The sequence below is a fragment of the Elephantulus edwardii genome, unplaced genomic scaffold, assembly GCF_000299155.1.
Source record: "Elephantulus edwardii isolate Elephantulus edwardi_28Jun2011 unplaced genomic scaffold, EleEdw1.0 scaffold00462, whole genome shotgun sequence".
Lineage (NCBI taxonomy): Eukaryota > Metazoa > Chordata > Mammalia > Macroscelidea > Macroscelididae > Elephantulus > Elephantulus edwardii.
In genome coordinates, this window is record NW_006400212.1 from 688,756 (window position 1) to 709,116 (window position 20,361).

Genomic DNA, 20,361 nt, shown 5'->3' on the forward strand with positions numbered 1-20,361 from the left:
TATTTCATCTCTTCTATTGGCTAATTCTAAAGCTTGTTTCTGCAATTTCTTAAAATCAGTATCATCTTTTATGTGTTGATGAGTGTTTTCTACGACTGGAGGAGAAGCAAAGTCCTCCTCTCTTTCTTTCACCAGATCATTTTCACGCCTTTCGCAAATACCATCCTCTGAAGAGGATTCTCTGTCGATTTTATTAGACATTTCGTTCCCTGTAGTGGTTACAGAGCCAATGAAATTGAATTGCATGTAGATCAGACAGGCACAGGAATAATTTTCCCTTTGTGATGGGCTCTGTGTACATTTCTCATCACATTATGCCAAGTTTTTAAATCCAGTTGAGATCCACCAACTAGCTGAAACCAGCCACATATACAACTCCAGAACAGATTTTTATTTCACTTTTATCCTGCAGCTCTTGAGCTCTTAAAAGGGAAATATATAGAGCTTTAGAGGATGGTATGTTCCCCATGAGTCTTTTTTCACTTTTTCCTCTGAGGTCTGTTTTTTTTAACAATTTATTTCAGAGGTTGGGGTAAGTCCTCTTGAAAATCTTTTTTTAATTCTTCCCTTGACTTTGTCCTTCAAGGGGTGAGAGAATCCTTATGAAACTTTTCCTGCTTTTACACTCGAGTTTAATCCTTCAAGGGGTGACAGAATCCTCATGAAACTTTTTCTCTTTCTACCCTTGACCCTCAAGGGGTGAGGAATTTCCCATGACTCTGTCTGAAAAATACTTTCCTGAAAGACTTCACTTACCTTTTGGTTTCCCCGTGCCTGAGAGAGAGAGAGAGATTGCTGCTTCCTTCAGGTCCCTGTGTGGGCCCCAGATGTTGCAAACCAGATGCAGAAATAAAACAGGAACATGAGACAATGAATTCTGAAAAAGAGAGAGGCTGAGACACAGGACCACTCACAGCTTAGCACTGTGAAAAGAGCCCTTTCTTAGTCTCTCTCTGGTTTTTATTTTGTTTATGCCAATCATCCTTAAACAATTCAGTCTCCACAGATTGAATTTTCCTTAAATGTTGCCAACATAACAATGGGTAAGTTTAATTTTTAAACTAAGACCTGAGTTCAGATGTGACATCCCCTCCTGTGGGAGGCTGGGCACAACCTTCTGTTTGCAAAAAGCATCCAGTGATCTCCTATTTCAGCATTCTCTATTTGCAGAGGGTACTCAGTCCTGTCTAGACTCTGATCTCAGCTGCAGCCCTTCTCTCCCTATCCCAGAGAATCAACAGGTCACGTTTATGCTGTACCCACAGTACTGGCATCCAGCATGTTCTCCTCATCCTGGGTCTTCATTCTCTAATTTAAAAGACAAAATCTTTTCATCAGAATCTGAAGATGACCAGGGTGTTGTCTGTGATTTTCCCCCCATCCTGTTTGATGTTGTAGGGCTTTCATTTTTCACTTTGCCACAGTGAATTGTATCTTGTCTTTTCTCTTAAGCCTTACAGGTGTGTGCACAATAATCTATTCCTGTTCTAGTTCCTTCTGCATCTGTTTAAAAATAGTGTTTCGTGTGCATAGATTTTGTCTATTGTTTAGGTGAGACCCCTGGAGGAATTGTTTCTAGCCGGTGGTGGTGCTAAACCTCTTCAGAGACCCTTCTGTTCTTGGAGCAGCTTAATGAGACAGCGATGGACTTTCTTTTTTTTTTTAAATTTTATTTTATTTCATTATTTTTTGTGTGTACCATCAAATCAGATCTGACTGATACAGGAGGAGATTGTGCCTCCTTCTCCAGCAGAGCATCTGGTGGATTCAAACCGTGTACCTCTGAGATTGCAGTGCAGCTTCTTGCCACTAGGCCACCAGAGCTTGCCGCGATGGACTTTCTATGCTTGTGAGTTTTACAGCCACAAGACTGACTGCATTGTTGCTCATTTACTACTGCTTGATGGCAGTGAGTGAAAGTCTTGGCGTACTGTTTTCACTCAGATCAACTTTCTATACCATTTGGCATATTTCTAGTGACAGGTAACTTTACCCGGCTCCTTCAATGCCTTCTTTCTTTACTCACCATGTTCATTTTGTCCCAGAACTAATTTTGGCACCACATTCTTCGTTTGTATTCTTCCAAATCATGAGATGTCTGTGTCTGGTGTTGTGGTCATTTGAGGTCTTCTTTTCTGACTTGATGCCCAGGCTTCCAGGTGTTTTTGAGCTGTAGTGCTCAGGACTCTTAAGAAGTTACAGAAGTAACTCAGAGACTAACAATATAGTTGTTCATACCCACCATTGCCAACAAAATCCTCTTGGAATAGGCATCGTAAGGGGCTCATAGGGAGGAGAGAGACACTGCTATATCTAATCCTGGGGCACATTCAAATCATTTTCTGCTAGGTGGTTGTATTGAACAAGAAAGCTCAGTATTCAGAGGTGTGGACTTGAGTCCTCAGGGTTCTGCCGTCTGCTTAGTCTTGTGTGTGAACGCATCTTACTGGTTGCCTGTGGAATGGCTGAGTAATTCTTTTCATCCAACTTATTCCCAGGAACTTGCTCATTTGGACCTGGCCCTACATATGTCAGACAGCCCCTCTTTACAATGCAGACCCCCTGCATTCACAATTCATCTTTAACCTGTTGCTCTGTGTCTGTGCAGAGTCAGAGCCGGTTCTTTGGAATGAGACCTGATTGAGAGTGGACCCTCCTGCTTGTTTTCAGAGACAGAAAATGATAAGGGAGATGAGTTGGCATTCCCAACAGACTGATACTCAGAATTCAAACATGTTTGTACTGTTTGCTGTTTTCTTGAGTACAAATGTTCACACTGACAGTATTGACATATTATTTCCATGTGTAGTAAATCTGATGGATAAGATTTAATCAGTGAAGTCATGAATGTAACAAGTCAAGGAACAAATTGGAAGTCTGATTCCCTGACTAAACCTTGTTACAAACTAGGATTTGGTCAAATCTGTACAGTTTCTTCAGTTTTCTCAGCATCATTTTTTGTTCTTTTAAACCTTGTGGGACAGGGTCCGATTCTGATCCAGAATGTGTTGTGTGTGTTTTAGGAGCCATTGTCCCCTGAGGACGTCGCCATCCTCTTCAGCCAGGAAGAGTGGGCTTTGCTCACTGTTGCTCAGAAGAATCTCTACAGGAATGTGATGAAGGAAACAGTGAAAAGTCTGGAATTAATAGGTAAAAGTATCCTATGTTAAGTCTTTAAATCCTCTTAATGCACATGAAGTTGTCCCAGTGTATAAACAGTGCTTTTGAATTTACACTGAAAAATTGGAATTCTCTCTTCAGCAGCACGTGTCCTGTGTGATATGCGTGTGTGTGCTCTGTGATATCATCTGTGTGCTGTGTAAGTCATCTTTTCATTTACCAACCTCGAGGAAACCAAACTATGCCATGATTCATTTGTGCAATCACTGTTTCCAGTTAATAGTTTTTTATCCATTGTTAATGTGCTGAATCTGAAGAATAGACCTACGTGACTGTTCACAAACGTCTGTGGTCTGTGACTTCTGTTGGTTTGGGTTTTATATTGTTGTACTTGCTTTTTGGCAGGTATTCAAAACATTAGTGATAGAGTAGCTCTATCCTGTGACTATACACAGATGAAATTCTTACAGACGACCCCGCCTTGGCCTGCCTTGTTACAACAGATGTCAGCATTGCGAGGCAAAGGAGATTCAGAAAAAAACCAAGACAGTGATTTTAGGTGAGTTTCAATCACATGGGAAAAAACCTTGTAGCTAACAGTGACTTTTGAGACGGCCATTCAAACGTCTTAAGATTTATACAAATAATTACAGAAGCAGTCGTTTTGCTAGATTTCAGAAATTTGAGAGTCCCAAGGGAAAACCTTCATATCTTCATTTTGTTTTATTATGACATCTTTGTGTGGTCTTTTTTTACCATACTTGACACAGTAGAGGACCTATGTGAAAGGATTGCAGAGATAACCCCACCCCCCACCCCCATATGAAACCTACATCAGAATTTAAACTCTTTTTCTGTTTGGGGTGAAATTCTCTAGATGTTAACCTATTGCACACTCACCTTGCAGAGACCACCCATTTTAAGTGACAAATGTAGCAAAGATTTCGGTGCCTTCTCATCACTTTAGATGCATGTAGTGGACTATTGGGAATGTACGGAACGATGAAAAGCTGAATTTTAATCCATTTCCTTTAGTTTTTCAGAGTATATTTATGATATTTGATGAGCTTTATGAATGTACCGAAAATGGGAAACTCATTATTCCTCTCCACCTGGAGTAGGACATCGAGACATCACAGTAGATGTAAAAATTCAGAGTGTAGGTAGGCTTGATCAATGTCACACATGTGGAAAATTTTTGTTGTTCTTTCTTACATCTAAGGAAATACTCAAGAACCCATATTGCTGAGAAACCTCATGAAAGTAAAGATTCTGTGAAAGCATTTTCTCAATCAAATCAGATCACGGCACATGGAGGAAAACCCGTAGGAGTGAAACCTAATCAACGAGAGGAATATGAGAAGACATTTTCAAAATCACATCAGCTGGCTTTACGTAGAAGAATTCACGCAGGAGAGAGACCTGATGTCTGTAAGAATCGCGGGACAACCTTGGCCCCGTCAGTTGACCTCACTCAACATGTTAGAAATCGCACAGGAAAGAGACCTTATGCATGTAAGGAATGTGGGAAGACCTTTGCCCGGTCAACTCACCTCAGTCGACATCGTCGAATTCACACAGGAGAGAGACCGCATGAGTGTCAGGAATGTGGGAAAACATTTCGCGAGTCAACGTTCCTCTCTCAACATATGAGAATCCACACAGGAGAGAAACCTTATGAATGTCTGGAATGTGGGAAAACATTTTCACAATCCTGCCAGCTCACGTCACATAGAAGAATTCACACAGGAGAGAAACCTTACGAATGTAAGGAATGTGGGAAAACCTTTGCCCGGTCAAGTCACCTCACTCGACATCATAGAATTCACACGGGAGAGAGACCTTATGAATGTCAGGAATGTGGGAAGATCTTTGCCCAGTCGACACAGCTCACCCAACATCTTAGAGTTCACACAGGGGAGAGATCTTATGAATGTAAGGAGTGTGGGAAGACATTTTCACGCTCAAATAATCTCACGTCACATCGAAGAGTTCACACAGGAGAGAAACCTCATGAATGTCAGGAATGTGGGAAAACCTTTGCCCGATCCAGTGAACTCACTCGACATCTTAAAATTCACACGGGAGAGAAACCGCATGAATGTAAGGAGTGTGGGAAAACTTTTACCCAATCCACTTACCTCACTGCACATTTCAGAATTCACACCGGAAAGAAACCTTACGTCTGTGAGACATGTGGGAAAACTTTTCGTGAATCCACTTCGCTCACCCAGCATATGAGAATTCACACAGGAGAGAGACCTTATAAATGCGACGACTGTGGGAAGACATTTGCGCAGTCAAGTCCCCTCACCGCGCATAGAAGAATTCACACAGGAGAGAAACCGTATGAATGTAAGGAATGTGGGAAAACCTTTGCCCGATCAGCTTCCCTCATTCCACATCTTAGAATCCACACAGGAGAGAAACCTTATGAATGTCAGGAATGTGGGAAAACATTTTCGCAATCAAGTCTCCTAACTACACACAGAAGAATTCATACAGGAGAGAAACCTTATGTCTGTAAGGAGTGTGGGAAAGCCTTTCGCGAATCAACTTCCCTCAATCAGCATATTCGAGTTCACACAGGAGAAAAACCTTACGAATGTAAAGATTGTGGGAGAACCTTTTCACAGTTAAGTCAGCTCAGTATACATAAAAGAATTCACACCGGAGAGAAACCTTATGAATGTAAGGAATGTGGGAAAACCTTTGCCCGATCAACTTCCCTCATTCCACATCTGAGGCTTCACAGAGGACAGAGACCTTATGAATGTAAGGAGTGTGGGACAGGATTTTCACAACCAAAACAGCTCGCTTCCCATAGAAGAATTCATACAGGAGAGAGGACTTATGACTATACATAATGTGGGAAGACTTTCTTGCACTTGAATCACCTGCGAAACTGGTGTAATTTTTTTTCCTGTGAAATTGAGGAGGTGTAAAAATGAATTAACTACAACAACAACAAAAAAAATTATAATATTTTAAACCCTAAAAATGACCTTAAGAACTCACCCTGAACTGTTTTCTGTCAGCCTGGGACAGTCTTGAAAGATTTAGATCCTTTAACTGGAAAGTAGATTTCACTGTAGAGAAGCTTCCTCAAGATGCTATCCATGTCCTAGGTCTCTCTACGTTTTCCAGGAAGGCATTCATCATGGGAGTTACCTCAGTATACACAACTACAGTGAACTGTTATCAGTCACATCTGTTTATGGAGAACAGAGGCATTCAGTGTTTAATCAAAAAGAAAAAAGCAAAAGAGTGACATGCGCAGTTGGGAAGCACTCTTCTTGGTGCTGTGTGTAAAACTGTCCAGGCTGTTTTATACATTTTTGTTCTCTTGTGTTTCAAAAGCTATACTTAGTGGAAGAATATCCCAAAACCTGTTTTCTGAATTACATCTCAGTGTTCACAGAGAAAAGAAAAATCCATCGATTCAAAGTGCTAGGTATCCAATATGATAGTACCAAGTGTCTGATAGATTTTCCAAGACCACGACTATTTATTGACATGTATTGTTTCATCACTTTCTCAAATATCAGTTCTTGGATTCGAACCTAGTCATGTTTCTTTTGTCATCCCAGTTCTTTGTCTCTCTCTCTCTCTCAGATGCATAGCAAGTGATCAGAAAGACCGAGACTTGACTCTGTTCTAAGTAGGACAGCTTTTGTCTTGACAGTTTGTGCTCCTGTGATACCTTTTGGGTTCTGGGATAGTGAAAGTTAATCCACTGGAAGTAGGAATCCCCAGCCACTTCTTTAAATAATAGGCCTTTGAAAACCCTATGAAAGAAAGAAATCACACCTCTGTCGAGTCAGGCTACTTCTGAATACTCCACACCTGGATTCCAGCCCCATCGTGGTGGCCACATGCATTTTTAAATATCACTCTGTTGTCATTTATACCTGTAAAAACAGTAAGGGCCACCAGGAGATGACTATCTCTCATCTTTACCAATTTCACAAAGGGGAATTGTGTCAGGAATACAATCAGTAGCACGTCAGCAATTCTCACAGGTTCAGACACGTCTCCCATGGTCTTGGACATGTTTAATTCACCAAACGGATAGAAAAACTATGGTATATTCACCCAGTGGAGTACTACACAACACTGATAAACAAACAATGAACTTGTGAAACATGACTCACTATGGGGGACACTGGAGGAAATGATGCTGAGTGAAATATCTGAGTCACAAAAGGACAAATACTGTATCATACCACTGTTCTCATTTCCTTTTTTATTATGATTTAACTCGTAGGAGTTTACCATATTAAGTAACTCCTGCAGAAAATGTATTCATTAAAATGATAATGTAAGACTTAGGCTCATAAGCCTTTGAAATATTTAGGCCGTCTTCAGTGACAAGGATGAGAAAATCTTTCATTGGCTGAAATTGTTTCTCGAGTCTCCACAATTGTACCTGCTAGGAATAGTTTCGTTTTTGTGTGGGTTACGGCATATGGTGTGACATTCACATCATGTTTTAGGGAATTATGAATGCAGGTATATATGTTTGTGCGTAAACCCAGAGGTACTGTGTTGTTTTTACAGTATACACGGTATTTCTCAAAGGTACTATAACACCACTCGTCCAAAACATGAAGGATTGTGATGAGAATAGGAAACGTGTACACAGATAATAAACAGTGCATTGGGCAAATGAAGCAAAGAACTTTTTAAAAGCAATATATGATCAGGCATATATATGACAACAGTCCAGAGTAAGAGGTACAGTGCAAAGTGGTCTGGTGAAGGAGGAGAGAGGAAACTGCAACAGTGAGTGAATGTTAAAAAGTGAACTAGGGGACAACGGAGGGCAGAAAACGAATGAAAATCCCAGTTTTCTGTAACCTTGTGTTAATATCACCATTAAAATGAAATAAAATTACTGTTTTTTTTAAAAAACTGCATGCCTGTGCTTCCTTTGGTGATGGTAAAAGACTCTCTAGTGCTGGCTTCACTTCATTACATGGCAGGTCTCGCAATTCCTTTGTGGATTGGTAAGACTAGCCAGTCCCCTTGTTGTACAAGCAACACACCCTCTTTGTACTGTCCATCTCCAGGAGCAATTAAAATTGAGTATAGGAAAGCCATTTTGAATCCAACTACATGTACTTAATGACTGATTACCTGCAAAAGTAATGGAAAATGTAGGCTTTGAGTCACATAAAGAAAGCCTACAAACAAATTAAAAGTAATCCTAAAACCTAAAAGATCAAACCCCCAGAATCACCCTAGTCAGTGTTCTCTTCATGTACGATCAATTGTCTACCCATCAAATGGATTCTAAGTGTTAACAGTCTATATGAGTCAGAGTGGGAGTATCCCTTCACATTTTCAAGGTTGCAGGTAATAAATTTACGGAGCTGTTTTGTCTCTTTATCGTAAACATCCGTTCTTGCTTTGAATCTCATCTGTTTTCATATAATAGTGCCAGGTGCCTAAGTGCTCTGGGATCAGGGCTCCTACGTGGACTCTTAAGTCACCTTTGCCTTTTAATCCTCCGTCCTTCCTACCACCCTGTCCTTGAGGGCTCAGGCTGGCCTGTGAGCCCTTTCTGGCCACCAGCATGACTGTATCTGTATCCTAACAGACCTTGTGTTATGCCTCCTGCTTTGCCTTTGAGTGATGCAAACTCATAAATTGTCATCAGTTACAACACAGGTGGGAGTTTCAAGGTACCCAAAGGCATTTTGGACATAAAGCAAGATGATGTCATTTCCAAAATTCAGTCCCCAAAGAAAACTAGAACAATCCGTTACCATCCCAAGACACCTGGAGGGCAATAGGCATTATGGCTGACTGTTCAACCCGGTATCTCTGAGCAAAGTTGGAGTAATGAGTATCATGTGTAGATCAAATGTTCCTGAGAAATCCATATTTTTAAACAGGAGGCTATGTTTCCACCGATAAGGAATTTGGAAGTGGGGTTTTTTTTTTGCTCCCAGAAAAGAGAGATGAACTTTCAGGGTCAGCACTTTCCAACTTTCTCGAATGACAGAATTGGTGATTCAAAATCTGTTAATACTCTTTTGTGAATTTCCTCTCCACAGTCTTACCTGTTCTATGCCTTGCATTGTTAATATGAACCAGTGACATAACTGTAAATATATCTTTTGATAACATTTGTACTTTAAAAATACTTCCTAAAAATACAATTGTTTAACAAACTAAAAAAAGGATTGAATTTTTCTGAAGTATGTTGTATTTTATTTCTACTGTTAATAGGCAAATAAAAACTTTCTCAGGACTGCTTGATTTTTTTTTTTCTTTTTTTTTTAAATCTGTGTTTCAATTCATATATGTGCTGGGGGAAAAAACAAACCACCAACATCAAACAATAAAACCACTCAACTGAAAATCCCCACACAGCAGCCCACTGGAAGATCACGTATGTGTTGGATCCACCTCAGAGGTGATAAACTTAATTTGAAATATACTATACAGGTTTCCAAACCTGGCTTAGGAACTCAACTAATCTTCCATCATTGTCATTCAGTGTCTCCATCCTGTTCTCCAGGCTGGTCCGAGTGCAGTGGAGGCCGCAACTAATTGATCACAGCCAGTTACAGATTTCTTTGTTCCATCCTGTTCTCCAACGAATTCTTTTGCAAATGTAGTCCAAATTCTTTTACAAATGTAGTCTGTCTCATACCTGTGTGTCCAGTCAGGTGAGATCCTTGTCTAAAGTTCTTTCTTCTGTCTTTTAAAAAAAGGTGTTTCCTAGGAAGAACTCATTCTAACAAAAAAATGCAGGCATCCTATTTTCAGGCTCAGTTCTTTCACCAAGCCCATATTTTCCAACTACTATTTTTTTCTTCATTGTTTCTCTACTTTTGCATTCTAGTTTCCAGTTATCTTTAATATGTCTTGATTGCCTGTGTGATTGATTAATTTCGTACTGCAAGATTTGATAAACATTCTCATTTTCTTGCTTTTTGACCATAAATGTCAGAGCATGCATATATTTGAACACTAGTTGTGCTAATGGGTCTTTCTTGTGTGAGTATGGATATTATCACTCACTACATTGTATTTCAGGATATAACTTGCTGAAAATGAGCCAAAAACATTTGGAACAATAGGTCAACAGAGAACTGCCAGATGTGCAGGATGGATTTAGAAGAGGTTGTAGCACTAGGGATATTGTAGCTAATGTTAGATTTATCTTGGCAGAAAGCAGAGAATACCAGAAGAATGTCTATCTGTGCTTCATTGACTATGCAGAGGCTTTTGACTGTGTGGATCACAACAAACTGTGGCTGACTCTGAGAAGAGTGGGAATCCCAGAACATTTGATTGTGCTAATGCAGAACCTATACTTGAACCAAGAGGCAGGCGTCGGAACAGAGCAGGGAGACACTGGATGGTTCAAAATCAAGAAAAGGGTCGATCAGGGATGTATTTTGTCTCCATACCTTTTCAATCTGTGTGCAGAACTGATCATCCTAGATGCTGGGCTGTACGAGAATGAATGTGGCATCAGGATTGGTGGGAGATTTGTCGACAGTCTCTGTTATGCAGATGACACCTTTTTTGCTGAAACTGAGGAGGACCTGAAGTGCTTGCTGCAGAAAGTCAAGGACTGCAGTCTTCAATATGGATTGAAGCTCAACATCAAGAAAATGATTCTCACCACTGGGCCAATTGGCAGCATCAGTATGGATGGTGAAGAGATTGAGAGAGTTAACAGTTTTTGTTTACTTGGCTCCATAGTCATCACTCTTGGTAACAGCAGTCAGGAAGTCAGGAGATGAATTGCATTGGCAAAGTCAGCTGTGAGGGACCTCTCAAGAGAATTGAAGAGCAATGACATCAGGCTGGAGACTAAGGTGCACCTGATCCAGGCTATAGTCTCAGTATTTTGAAATATACTATACAGTATTTATATTTATACTCAGTATTTTGAAAATGACAGTCCTACCAAAAGCAATCTAGGTGTTTAACGCAATTCCAATACAGACACCCAATTCCTTTTCAAAGGAGATAGAAATGGTAAAGTTTATTTGGGAAGGAAAGAGACCCCTAATAAGCAAAACACTTCTGAAAAACCAAAATGAAGTGGGAGGCATAGCACTCCTGACCTCCAAACCTGCTGCACTGTGGTAGTAACAAAAATAGCATGGTACTGATAAAAAGGCAGGCGCATAGACCAATGGAACAGAATTGAGAACCCCGAAATGGACTCACCTATCTGTGGTCAACTGATACTTGACAAGGAAGTGAAACATATCAAATGAGGAAATAACAACCTCTTCAAAAGATGATGCTATGGAAACTGGACTGTTATCTGCAAAAAGCCAAGACAGGAGGCTTGACTCACATCCACACACAAAAATCAACTCAAGGTGGATCAGAGACCTGGGAGTAGATCCCAAACCAAGAAAGTTCATCAGAGACAAACTGGGATCAAGCTTAGATGGCCTAGTTTATGGTATAAGGAAACTGCCAAATACAGCCAGAAATGTGTAATGTGGAGAGGATAGAATTGATGAATGGAATCTTCTAAAGATTCCATACCTGTGCACATAAAAAACTTTCCAGCGTAGTGAAAAGATACCCTACTGATTGAGAAAGAACATTTGGCAATACCATTTCAGATAAGGGTCTCATCACGAACGTTTAAAGAATCCTACAGGGCCTCCACCAGAATAAGACTGCTAACACAATTACGAAATGGGCAAAATAATAGAATTTTCATACAAGAAGATATCTGAATGGCCAACATACAGATGAAAAAATGCTCAAAATTCCTGGCAATAGGAGATGCAGATAAAAATCACAGTGATACACCATCTCACTCCAGTAGCAGTGGCAAATTTTAATGTGAAAGCAGGGAATAAATGTTGGACATGGTATGGCATAATAGGGATTTTAATACATCATTGGTGGGACAGTAAAATATCACAACCGCTCTGGAAGGCAGTTTGGTGTTTCCTCAGAAAGCTGAACATAGAAATTCCTTGTGACTCAGGTGTTACACTGATTGGAATGTACCCCATGAAAATGAGAACTGAGGCACAAATGGAGACTTGCACACCAATGTTCATAGCACTATTATTTATTCATCATCACAAGCACATGAAAACAACCCGAATGTCCAACCAGAATCAACTAGATTGAAAAATCATGGTATATTCACACAGTGGAATACTATGCAGCACTCAGGAGCAAAGATTTTGTTAATCACGACCTAACTTGTGAGAGACTGGAGAGCATTTTGCTAAGTGAAGTAACTCAGTCCCATGAGGACAATTACGGTCTAAAGCCATTATGGCATGTATGAGTATCCAAGAGAGGAAGGGTGGGAGCAGGAGGGGGTGAGGAAGGGCAGGGGGTGATGTCGTAAATCTTAGGTTCACATAATTTGATGAGAGAAGAGTGGATAAAGGAAATGAAAAAGATCTGGTGTGGAAAACAATATATGAGAGGTTTTAAGTAAACCACTATATAATAAAAATCTTAAAAGAGAGAGACATGTGGAGAATGGCCACATGAAGACAGAGATGGAAACAGATGGAAGTTATGGTGCCACAGTCATGGCACAACCATGGCTTCCAGAATCTGAGAGAGAGAAGAAAGTCCTTTGGTCTTCAACACCAGAGAAAACATGGCTCTGCTGATAGCCAGATTCAAACATAGAGGCTGGTTTTCAGAAGCACTAATGGTGAAACTTCATATCATATCCTTGGCATATGTTGTCTGAAGGGTCCAATCATTGCAAAAGCCCGTGATGCGAGCCTGTTGGGAAAGGTAGGTCGGAGGAAGAAAGACCCCCCCCCCAACAGGATGGACTGACCATTTGACTCTAACCATGGACTTGTTGCACAATAAAGATGATGTCATTGATACAGGACACATCGAGGTTTAGATCTGTCATTCAGAGAGGATTGTTCGGAGCTGCGGTCGACACAATGGCAGCTACTAAAAACACCAGAACCACAAGACAATAATCTCTGTCCTTTGAAGCCACGTGCATTGAGGAACAGGTGTCTCTCATCCATCGTGCATATTCTGTTATTTTAGTAAGTATGATTGACAATATTTGAAGCCATACAACAATCAATGAGCATTGAAAAATACAAAAAAGTGTCCTGGGTGAGGGGAAGGGAGGGAGAAGAAGGTAAAAATGGGCTACAATGAATGAATGAATAGTGAACTTTTCTGTAAACTTTTGTTCAAATCACAAAATAAAAAATTTTCTTAAAATAGGTAATAAATGGGGCAGCTATTGCTGCCAGTTTAGGGTCTGTGTCAGGAAAAGGAAGTCTTGCTCATAAACAGTGCCACCCAAAGGTAATAAAGGAGGTCAGAATTGCTTCCACTGTGGAAAGCTGGGCCACTTCAGTAGACAGTGTCACAGACGAGAGCCATCGATAGGCAAGGGAGTAGAGAGGAACCTCCCACTCACTTGCTTTAAGTGTGGATCTGAAGGACACTTGGCCAAGGGTGGCCCACATCAGGTCCTCGTTGCTGACAGGACTGACATGCCCCAGCTCCCAGCTGGAAACAAAGGAGAGCGCTTAAACTGTTTAGATCCTCCCAGAAGAGCTGTGGGTGAGCATTAACATTTCTGGACGCAAGAGCCTGCTATTTGGTCCTAAAAGCCTTCTGAGGTCCCAACTCTTCTCACTATTTCTTGGTTGTTGGAATTGACGGAAAACCTCATAAACAGTTTCTTACTTCACCTCTGCCTTCCATGCGGACTTCCGAGTTGTAAAACAGCCCAGTTGTAGATGGAATTTGCTCCAGGACTTAAGAACAGTAAATGACATAGTTGAGCCTCTCAAAAAAAAAAAAAAGAAAGTAATAAAGCTTTATTTTATAAATGCTCTCTTCATAAGAAAAACCTGATTCTGAGAAGGCAATCCTTGAGACATCACGTCTTCTAAGCCACGTGGATGCCATCCCCATAAGTCAGGACCTGAGTCTGAATATCTATTCCCATCAGTGTTTTGTCTTTTCTCGTTTCGTCTTCCCTGCATCCAACTCTTTGTCTTCCTTTTATCCAACTTCTCTCTCACTTTCTTTCTATTTTTCTTGAGTTTCTCATCAGCCCTCAGTCCTTCTGGCCTGATTGCATTTTAGTTATCATTTTGGCAGCATGGAACACTTTGACAATACAAAGAGACCGTTGTTTTATTCATAAAACATCTCTGTGAAGTAGATAGCTGTTGGTGGTGGTGTTCAATGCCTCCATGTCTAGAGTAGGACTGATAGTGACCTTATGAACAAAAGATCTAGAAATATCATTGTTTCTCTAATGTTCATAGAATTTCCAAAGTTCTGTCAAGAAGTAGATGTCTATCCTGCTCCCAAGCCTGTCTTAATCTGGGATTTCTACCTCCCTGTCCACCATGGGTAACCATACATGAATTGGACAGCGTTGAGTATCTCACCCACCTAAAGTTGTATCAGTATAGCAAACTGACAGACCAGTGGTGGGCCCCGTAAAACAATGTTCTTCCCAAACTCAATTAACGGCAGGGGCTAGTGTTAAGGGCCACAGGTGAGAGGACTCAACTGACTTTTATAGTCAAAGTCCCTCCCATCGGTCTTGATTGACTTAAACGAGAGGCTTCTTGGCGGGGGCTGATTGTTACAAAGTCAGCTTACTTTTTGTTGTTAAGAAAATCCAAAGTAACTAAACAGTTTACAAGCAGGTTTCAAGTAAATCTTAAAAGAAAAAAAAATTGACCTCCAGAATGCAACTGCTCCAAGTCGAAGACTCCTTGGAATCCTTGGCTATATCTTGGAGAGGGCCATGATGCTGGGAAGGGTGGAGGGTCAGAGAAGAAGAGGAAAACCCTCAACTAAGTGTATTAACGTGATGACTGCTACCATGGGCTCTTGTGTGTCAGAAAGTGTCAGGATGGCACAAGATAGAAATAGGTTCAGAACCTTTGTGTGTGTGTGTGTTGCTGAGTCCTACTCAAATCATCAACACCTGACAACAGTAACAACAATGTGTAAATATGTAAATGTCACATTTTTGTTTCCCAGATATTCTTGATTTTTTATCTAGTTGATAAATGTACTGGAGGTGGGGAGAACCACTCCAGGAAAACCAGCCCACTTCAGAGTTATGTGTATATCAGATCAGCCTTAGGGATTAAAAGCTTGACGGGCAAGAAACACTACAGGTTTCCAAACCACATGTAGGAAGTACAGCACAGGGCAATGACTTTGATCACCTTCCCACAGGGATCACTTTCTGACTACATTAACTCAGGGGTCCAGATTAGTGAGGAATTAGTGGTGTTTGGGTCTTTCCCTTTTGGCCTGGTGGTTTCAGAGGGAAACCATCTCCTTTTCATAGTGTGAGGACACAGCTGTCTTGTGCATTTTTGCTACTGGTCTCTCCTGGAGACTCGGATGTCCTGTTGGACTCAGGGACCTCAATCACAGAGTAGCTGGCAGGGACCCTGCGTGTCAGGGCGTGATCCTAGGTAAAATGCTGTGTTTCCTCTAAGGAAATGTTTGGCTCATTGGTCAGTCCTTTTTCCTGGGAGTTTGTGAGAACAAACAACAAGGCTTAGCCTCCTTAGAACAATGAAGGCATTTAGTATTTTCTTGAAGTTGTCATCTTCGGTGTAAAAATATTATCTCTACTAGAATTGTATTTCAAAGCGTCTCCTGTCTAGTTGTCTCTTTGCATCAAAGAAGACTTCTGCAAATGACCAGTATGATTGAATCATCTTAACAATTCATGGAAAGGCGAAGCATTAACTGATTTTCTGAAAGAACGGAAAAACAGATTCCAGTCTCAAGTCATGAAATTGAAGACGACTGTGGGAAAAAAATCTGAAATGATACAGAAAGCATCAAAAGAAGATGAAAGGCATTCAGAGTCACTGTACCAAAAAAGAATTGATTGCTGCAGAACCATTTCACGGATCACCATATCATCAAGAGCTGGTGATAAAGAAGGAAGAAATTTAAATTCAAGCTGTACTGAAGGCACTGGCAAGAAGTGAGGGCCCATGAGTGGGTGGAATGACAGGTGGCACGTTTGAACCTTGAACTTGCTCAGCTGTCTGTGCCAAGGCGTTTGGAAGAGAGCTACCTGGCCAACTGAGTAGAAGAGGTCCATATTAGTTCCCATTTTCAAGAAAGGAGAAATTACCAATACCTACTCTTCCAGCTTTCCCCCCTTCCCAGTGTTCTTGCAGCATGACTCCTCTCTGCCATCTTTGCCCACAAAAGTGCTTTATAGTGAGACAGACAGAAAAGAGAATTTCATGCGTCGGAAGCAAGGAGTTACCTGGCAATTCCAAGAGAGGCCCAAGTGACAGGACCCTTCACTCACATCCCGTCACGAATCCTGACCCCAACCTCTCAACGCCCTTGTGCTATCTTGAACCTTTGTTATTTGTGTGGTGAAGGAAGCAAGTTACAGGTTTCTGACCAAAGTTTTGGTTTAATTTTAGGTTTAGGCTTAAGTTGAGGCCTCAGCTTAGTTTAGGGTTAGGCTAAATTTTGGGCTTAGACGTAACCCTAGGCTTGGATTACACTTAATCCCTGGCTTAATCTTAGTTTAGGGTTAGGCTTAACCTTAGTGTTTGGGTTTGCTTTAGGATTAGATGTAGGCATAGGGTTAGGCTTAGCTTTAGGGTTAAACCTAGGCTTAAGCTTAAGCTTCACCCTAGATTCACTCTAGATACAGGCTTGGCTTAGGTGTAACCTTAAGCTACAGTTGGGCTGAAACTCTTACGCTTAGTTAGGCTCAGTCTCAGATTTAACCCTGGTCTTATCTTAGGCTTTGGTTTAGACTTAGGACGTGCGAATAGATCCCCAAACCACACAGTTCAACAGAGATAAACTAGGATCAAGCTTAGACAAATAAGAGCTCTCTATATAATAAAATTTGAGTCTATGAGGGGAAATCCTTGAGAAATAACATCTTCTCAGCCCCCTGGACTTCATCACCAGTTTAGGCTTAGGCTACAGTCAGGCTTAAAGTCAGACTTAGTCTGGAAGTCGGGCAGACGAGTATCATCCCAGTCTGTGTGTTTGGGGGGGGGGGCTTGGAGAAGTCTATTATACACAATTTTGGAATTTTGGAGGAATTATCCAGACTGTGAGAACCAATACGGTCCATCCCAGTAGCTGAACCATCTCAGTCGCAGGTAGATTGAAGGTTGGAACCCACCTGCAGGTTTCTTAACACACTCTTTGTTTAGACTGGCTTTAGGAGAGGTGTCTGGAGAACATCTGTGTGCAGACTGTTGTCCCATAAAGGGCTGGCTTCGTCTATGCTCCAACTCCATCTGAAGGAGGACTTCCCAAGCGTGTAGGCATGTCTCCCGTGCTTCCAAGCCATGTTTACTCCTCAATCAAATGGAGAAAAATAGAATGGGATACTCGCACGGTGGAATACTACGCAGCATTGAAAAACTGTAAACTTGAAAAGTGTCCTACAACGTGGATGACACTGGAGATTATGCTGTGTCAAATATTTCTGTGACAAAAGGAGAAATACTTTGGTAACACCCCAGCTTTACAACAGGACTGACAATGGGGGATTCGGAGGATCATAGGGAAGAGTGGACAGATATTAAAAATAGCTTTAAAAGAATAGATGATTAGGTATTTTATGTATGACAACAGTGCAGAATTAAGGAGTACATTGCACAGTAGACTAGGGCAAGGGAGAATCAGTGAATGAATTTAAAAAAGTGAACTGGAAATTAATAATTTTTTTTTACTTTTAAAAAAAATTTATTATTTTTGTGTGTGTGTACCGTCAAATCAGATCTGACTGGCACAGGAGGAGATTGTCCCTCCTTCCTCGGCAGAGCATCTGGTGGATTTGAACCATGCGCCTCTGGGATTGCAGTGCAGCTTCTTGCCACTAGACCACCAGAGCTCCCCTTAAAATTTTTATTTTTATTTTTTTTTTTTTAAAAAAGGTGACCTGGGTGAAGGGGATGGAGGAAAATGTGCAACAATCCATGGATGAAAATTTGACTTTTCTGTAAACTTCTATTTATAACACCATTAAAGTAATAAAAAAAAAATACTTAAGAACCCACACAACAAAACACCAATCTTACTGCTTTACTAGGTCCAAACTCCAATTTGATAGCTCCCACACCATGCAGAAGCCTATTGATGAAGGTGGAACGTTATAATCCAAGTTCTAGTAGAATGGGATTTACTAAACTGCTTCAGAGATATGTTTCGAGGCACCTCAGCCTCCAGGCCAGTGTTTCAGTGTTTTCAGTCAGTGCTTCAGGCATTCATTTCTTGGCTTTGAACTCGTGCATTTTCATTTAGCAGTGCAAAATACCTGTGTCTTCTGGGATCAGGGCTCCTCAGGGACTGTTTTAAGTCACCTCTGCTTTTTTTCCCCAACCCCAATTGTTGGTATTCTGTCAAATCTTATCCGAGTGAGTGGCACAACTAGAGATTGCCCCTTCTCCAAGAGAATCTGCTAAATTCAAACTATGTGCCTTTGGTCTTTCAATGCAGTTTCTTGCCACTAGGTCACCAGAGCTCCTTTCTCCTCTGACTTTTCTTGCTACTTCCTTTTATTTGACAAGTCAGTCCTGCCTTGGAAACCTATTACTCATCACCTGTATATTGGACACCACTGTATACTGCACACCTTCTCATGCTTTTGAGTGATGCAAAGTCTTAAATTGTCAGCTGTTTATTAACTACCAACCTTAAAGGTGGGAGATTCTTTGTACTCAGAGGCACTTTGGACAAGGAAGACGATTGAATTTTCAACATTCAGTTCCTGAAACAACGTGAATAACTCTGTTTTTCGCTGTTTTACTGTGACTTTTGGTACCATCCCGAGTCAACAGTATTTGAACTCCTGTGCAATCTGGTATCTGCAAACAGAGGTGGAGGACTGAATAATTGTACCTATCAAATGTTCCTGAGAAGGTAGGTGTTCTTTTTCTCCCGCACCAGTAGGGAATTTGGAAGGGTTACTTCCTGCACACAGCACTTTCCGACTATCTAGAGTGACAGAATGGGTGATGCAACCTCTATTTATTTATTTTTTTCTTATTTCCTCTGCACAGTCTTACCTGTTCAATGTGATGTTTATAGTAACCAATGACCTAAGTGTAAATATTTCTACCTTTGATCCCTTTCACATTTCAATATATCTTCTTTAAAAGAAAACTGTTGACAAAAAAATAAAAGGATTGAATTTTTCTGAAATATGATATCTTTTGTTTCTGACACGTGAACAGGCTGGTATCAAGGTTTTCTGTTCCCCAAGTAGGCTTGATTTTTTTTTTTTAAAAAAACACATATTTCAGGGGAGCTCTGGTGGCCTAGTGGCCAGAAACTGCACTGCAATCCCAGAGGCGCACGGTTCAAATCCACCAGATGCTCTGCCGGGAAAAGGAGGGACAATCTCCTCCTGTACCAGTCAGATCCGATTTGATGGTACACACACACACACACACACACACACACAAAATAATAATTAAAAAAATGAAAAAACCCCATTTCAGTTCATGGATGTACTGGGGAGGGAAGAGGGGGAGAGAGATCACCAGGAAAACAAAATAAAACAAAAATTACCCACAGACGAGTGCATCGTGAAGGTCGTTTATGGGTGTGTTCCCCCTCAGCTGTTACAAGCTTCAAGCTAAATAAACTATTTGGGATTTCAAACCCAGGGTAGGAACTGAAGAAGCACCAGGCAATACATTTGATCATGTTCCCTTCACAGATCACTTGATTTGTGTAACTTAGAGGTTTTCAAAGGGTCATCGTAGTGAATGACCTCAGGAAACATGATTAGTGAGGGCCACATCATCTACTTTCTTGAATCAGGGGGATACACCTGTTGTTCCTGGGCTCACTGCTGGTCTCTCCTGGGGACTGGGACTTCAAGGGAGGCCCTGGGACCTCCATCCCGAAGGAGCTGGGTCAGACCTGTCTGTGTCACCGTGTGTTCACAAGGAAAATGATGCCTTTTCTGTCAGGAATTGTGTTCTTACTTAGGTAAGTGTGTCCGCATCCCTGAGAGTCTGGAGGGAAATTTAGTTATTTGGGCCCCAGGATATGATGAGGTCATTAACTGTGTCTGAAGATCTGCTCCTGGCCATGCTTTATCTACAATCTTTTCTCCACCCTGATCCCATCCTAGTAAATGCCTGGCTCTCGCCTCTTCTCTTCTCTTCTCTTCTCTTCTCTTCTCTTCTCTTCTCTTCTCTTCTCTTCTCTTCTCTTCTCTTCTCTTCTCTTCTCTTCTCTTCTCTT

General features: G+C 41.1%; 1 protein-coding gene across 1 annotated transcript; it reads left to right on the plus strand.

The window, feature by feature from the left end:
• The first annotated feature begins 1,832 nt into the window (after positions 1 to 1,832).
• LOC102847323 (zinc finger protein 420-like) lies at positions 1,833 to 5,987 on the plus strand. The gene is made up of 2 exons (XM_006902846.1): positions 1,833 to 1,849; positions 4,607 to 5,987. The coding sequence occupies exons 1-2, from the start codon at positions 1,833 to 1,835 to the stop codon at positions 5,985 to 5,987; spliced, it is 1,398 nt and encodes a 465-aa protein (XP_006902908.1).
• Positions 5,988 to 20,361: the final 14,374 nt, after the last annotated feature.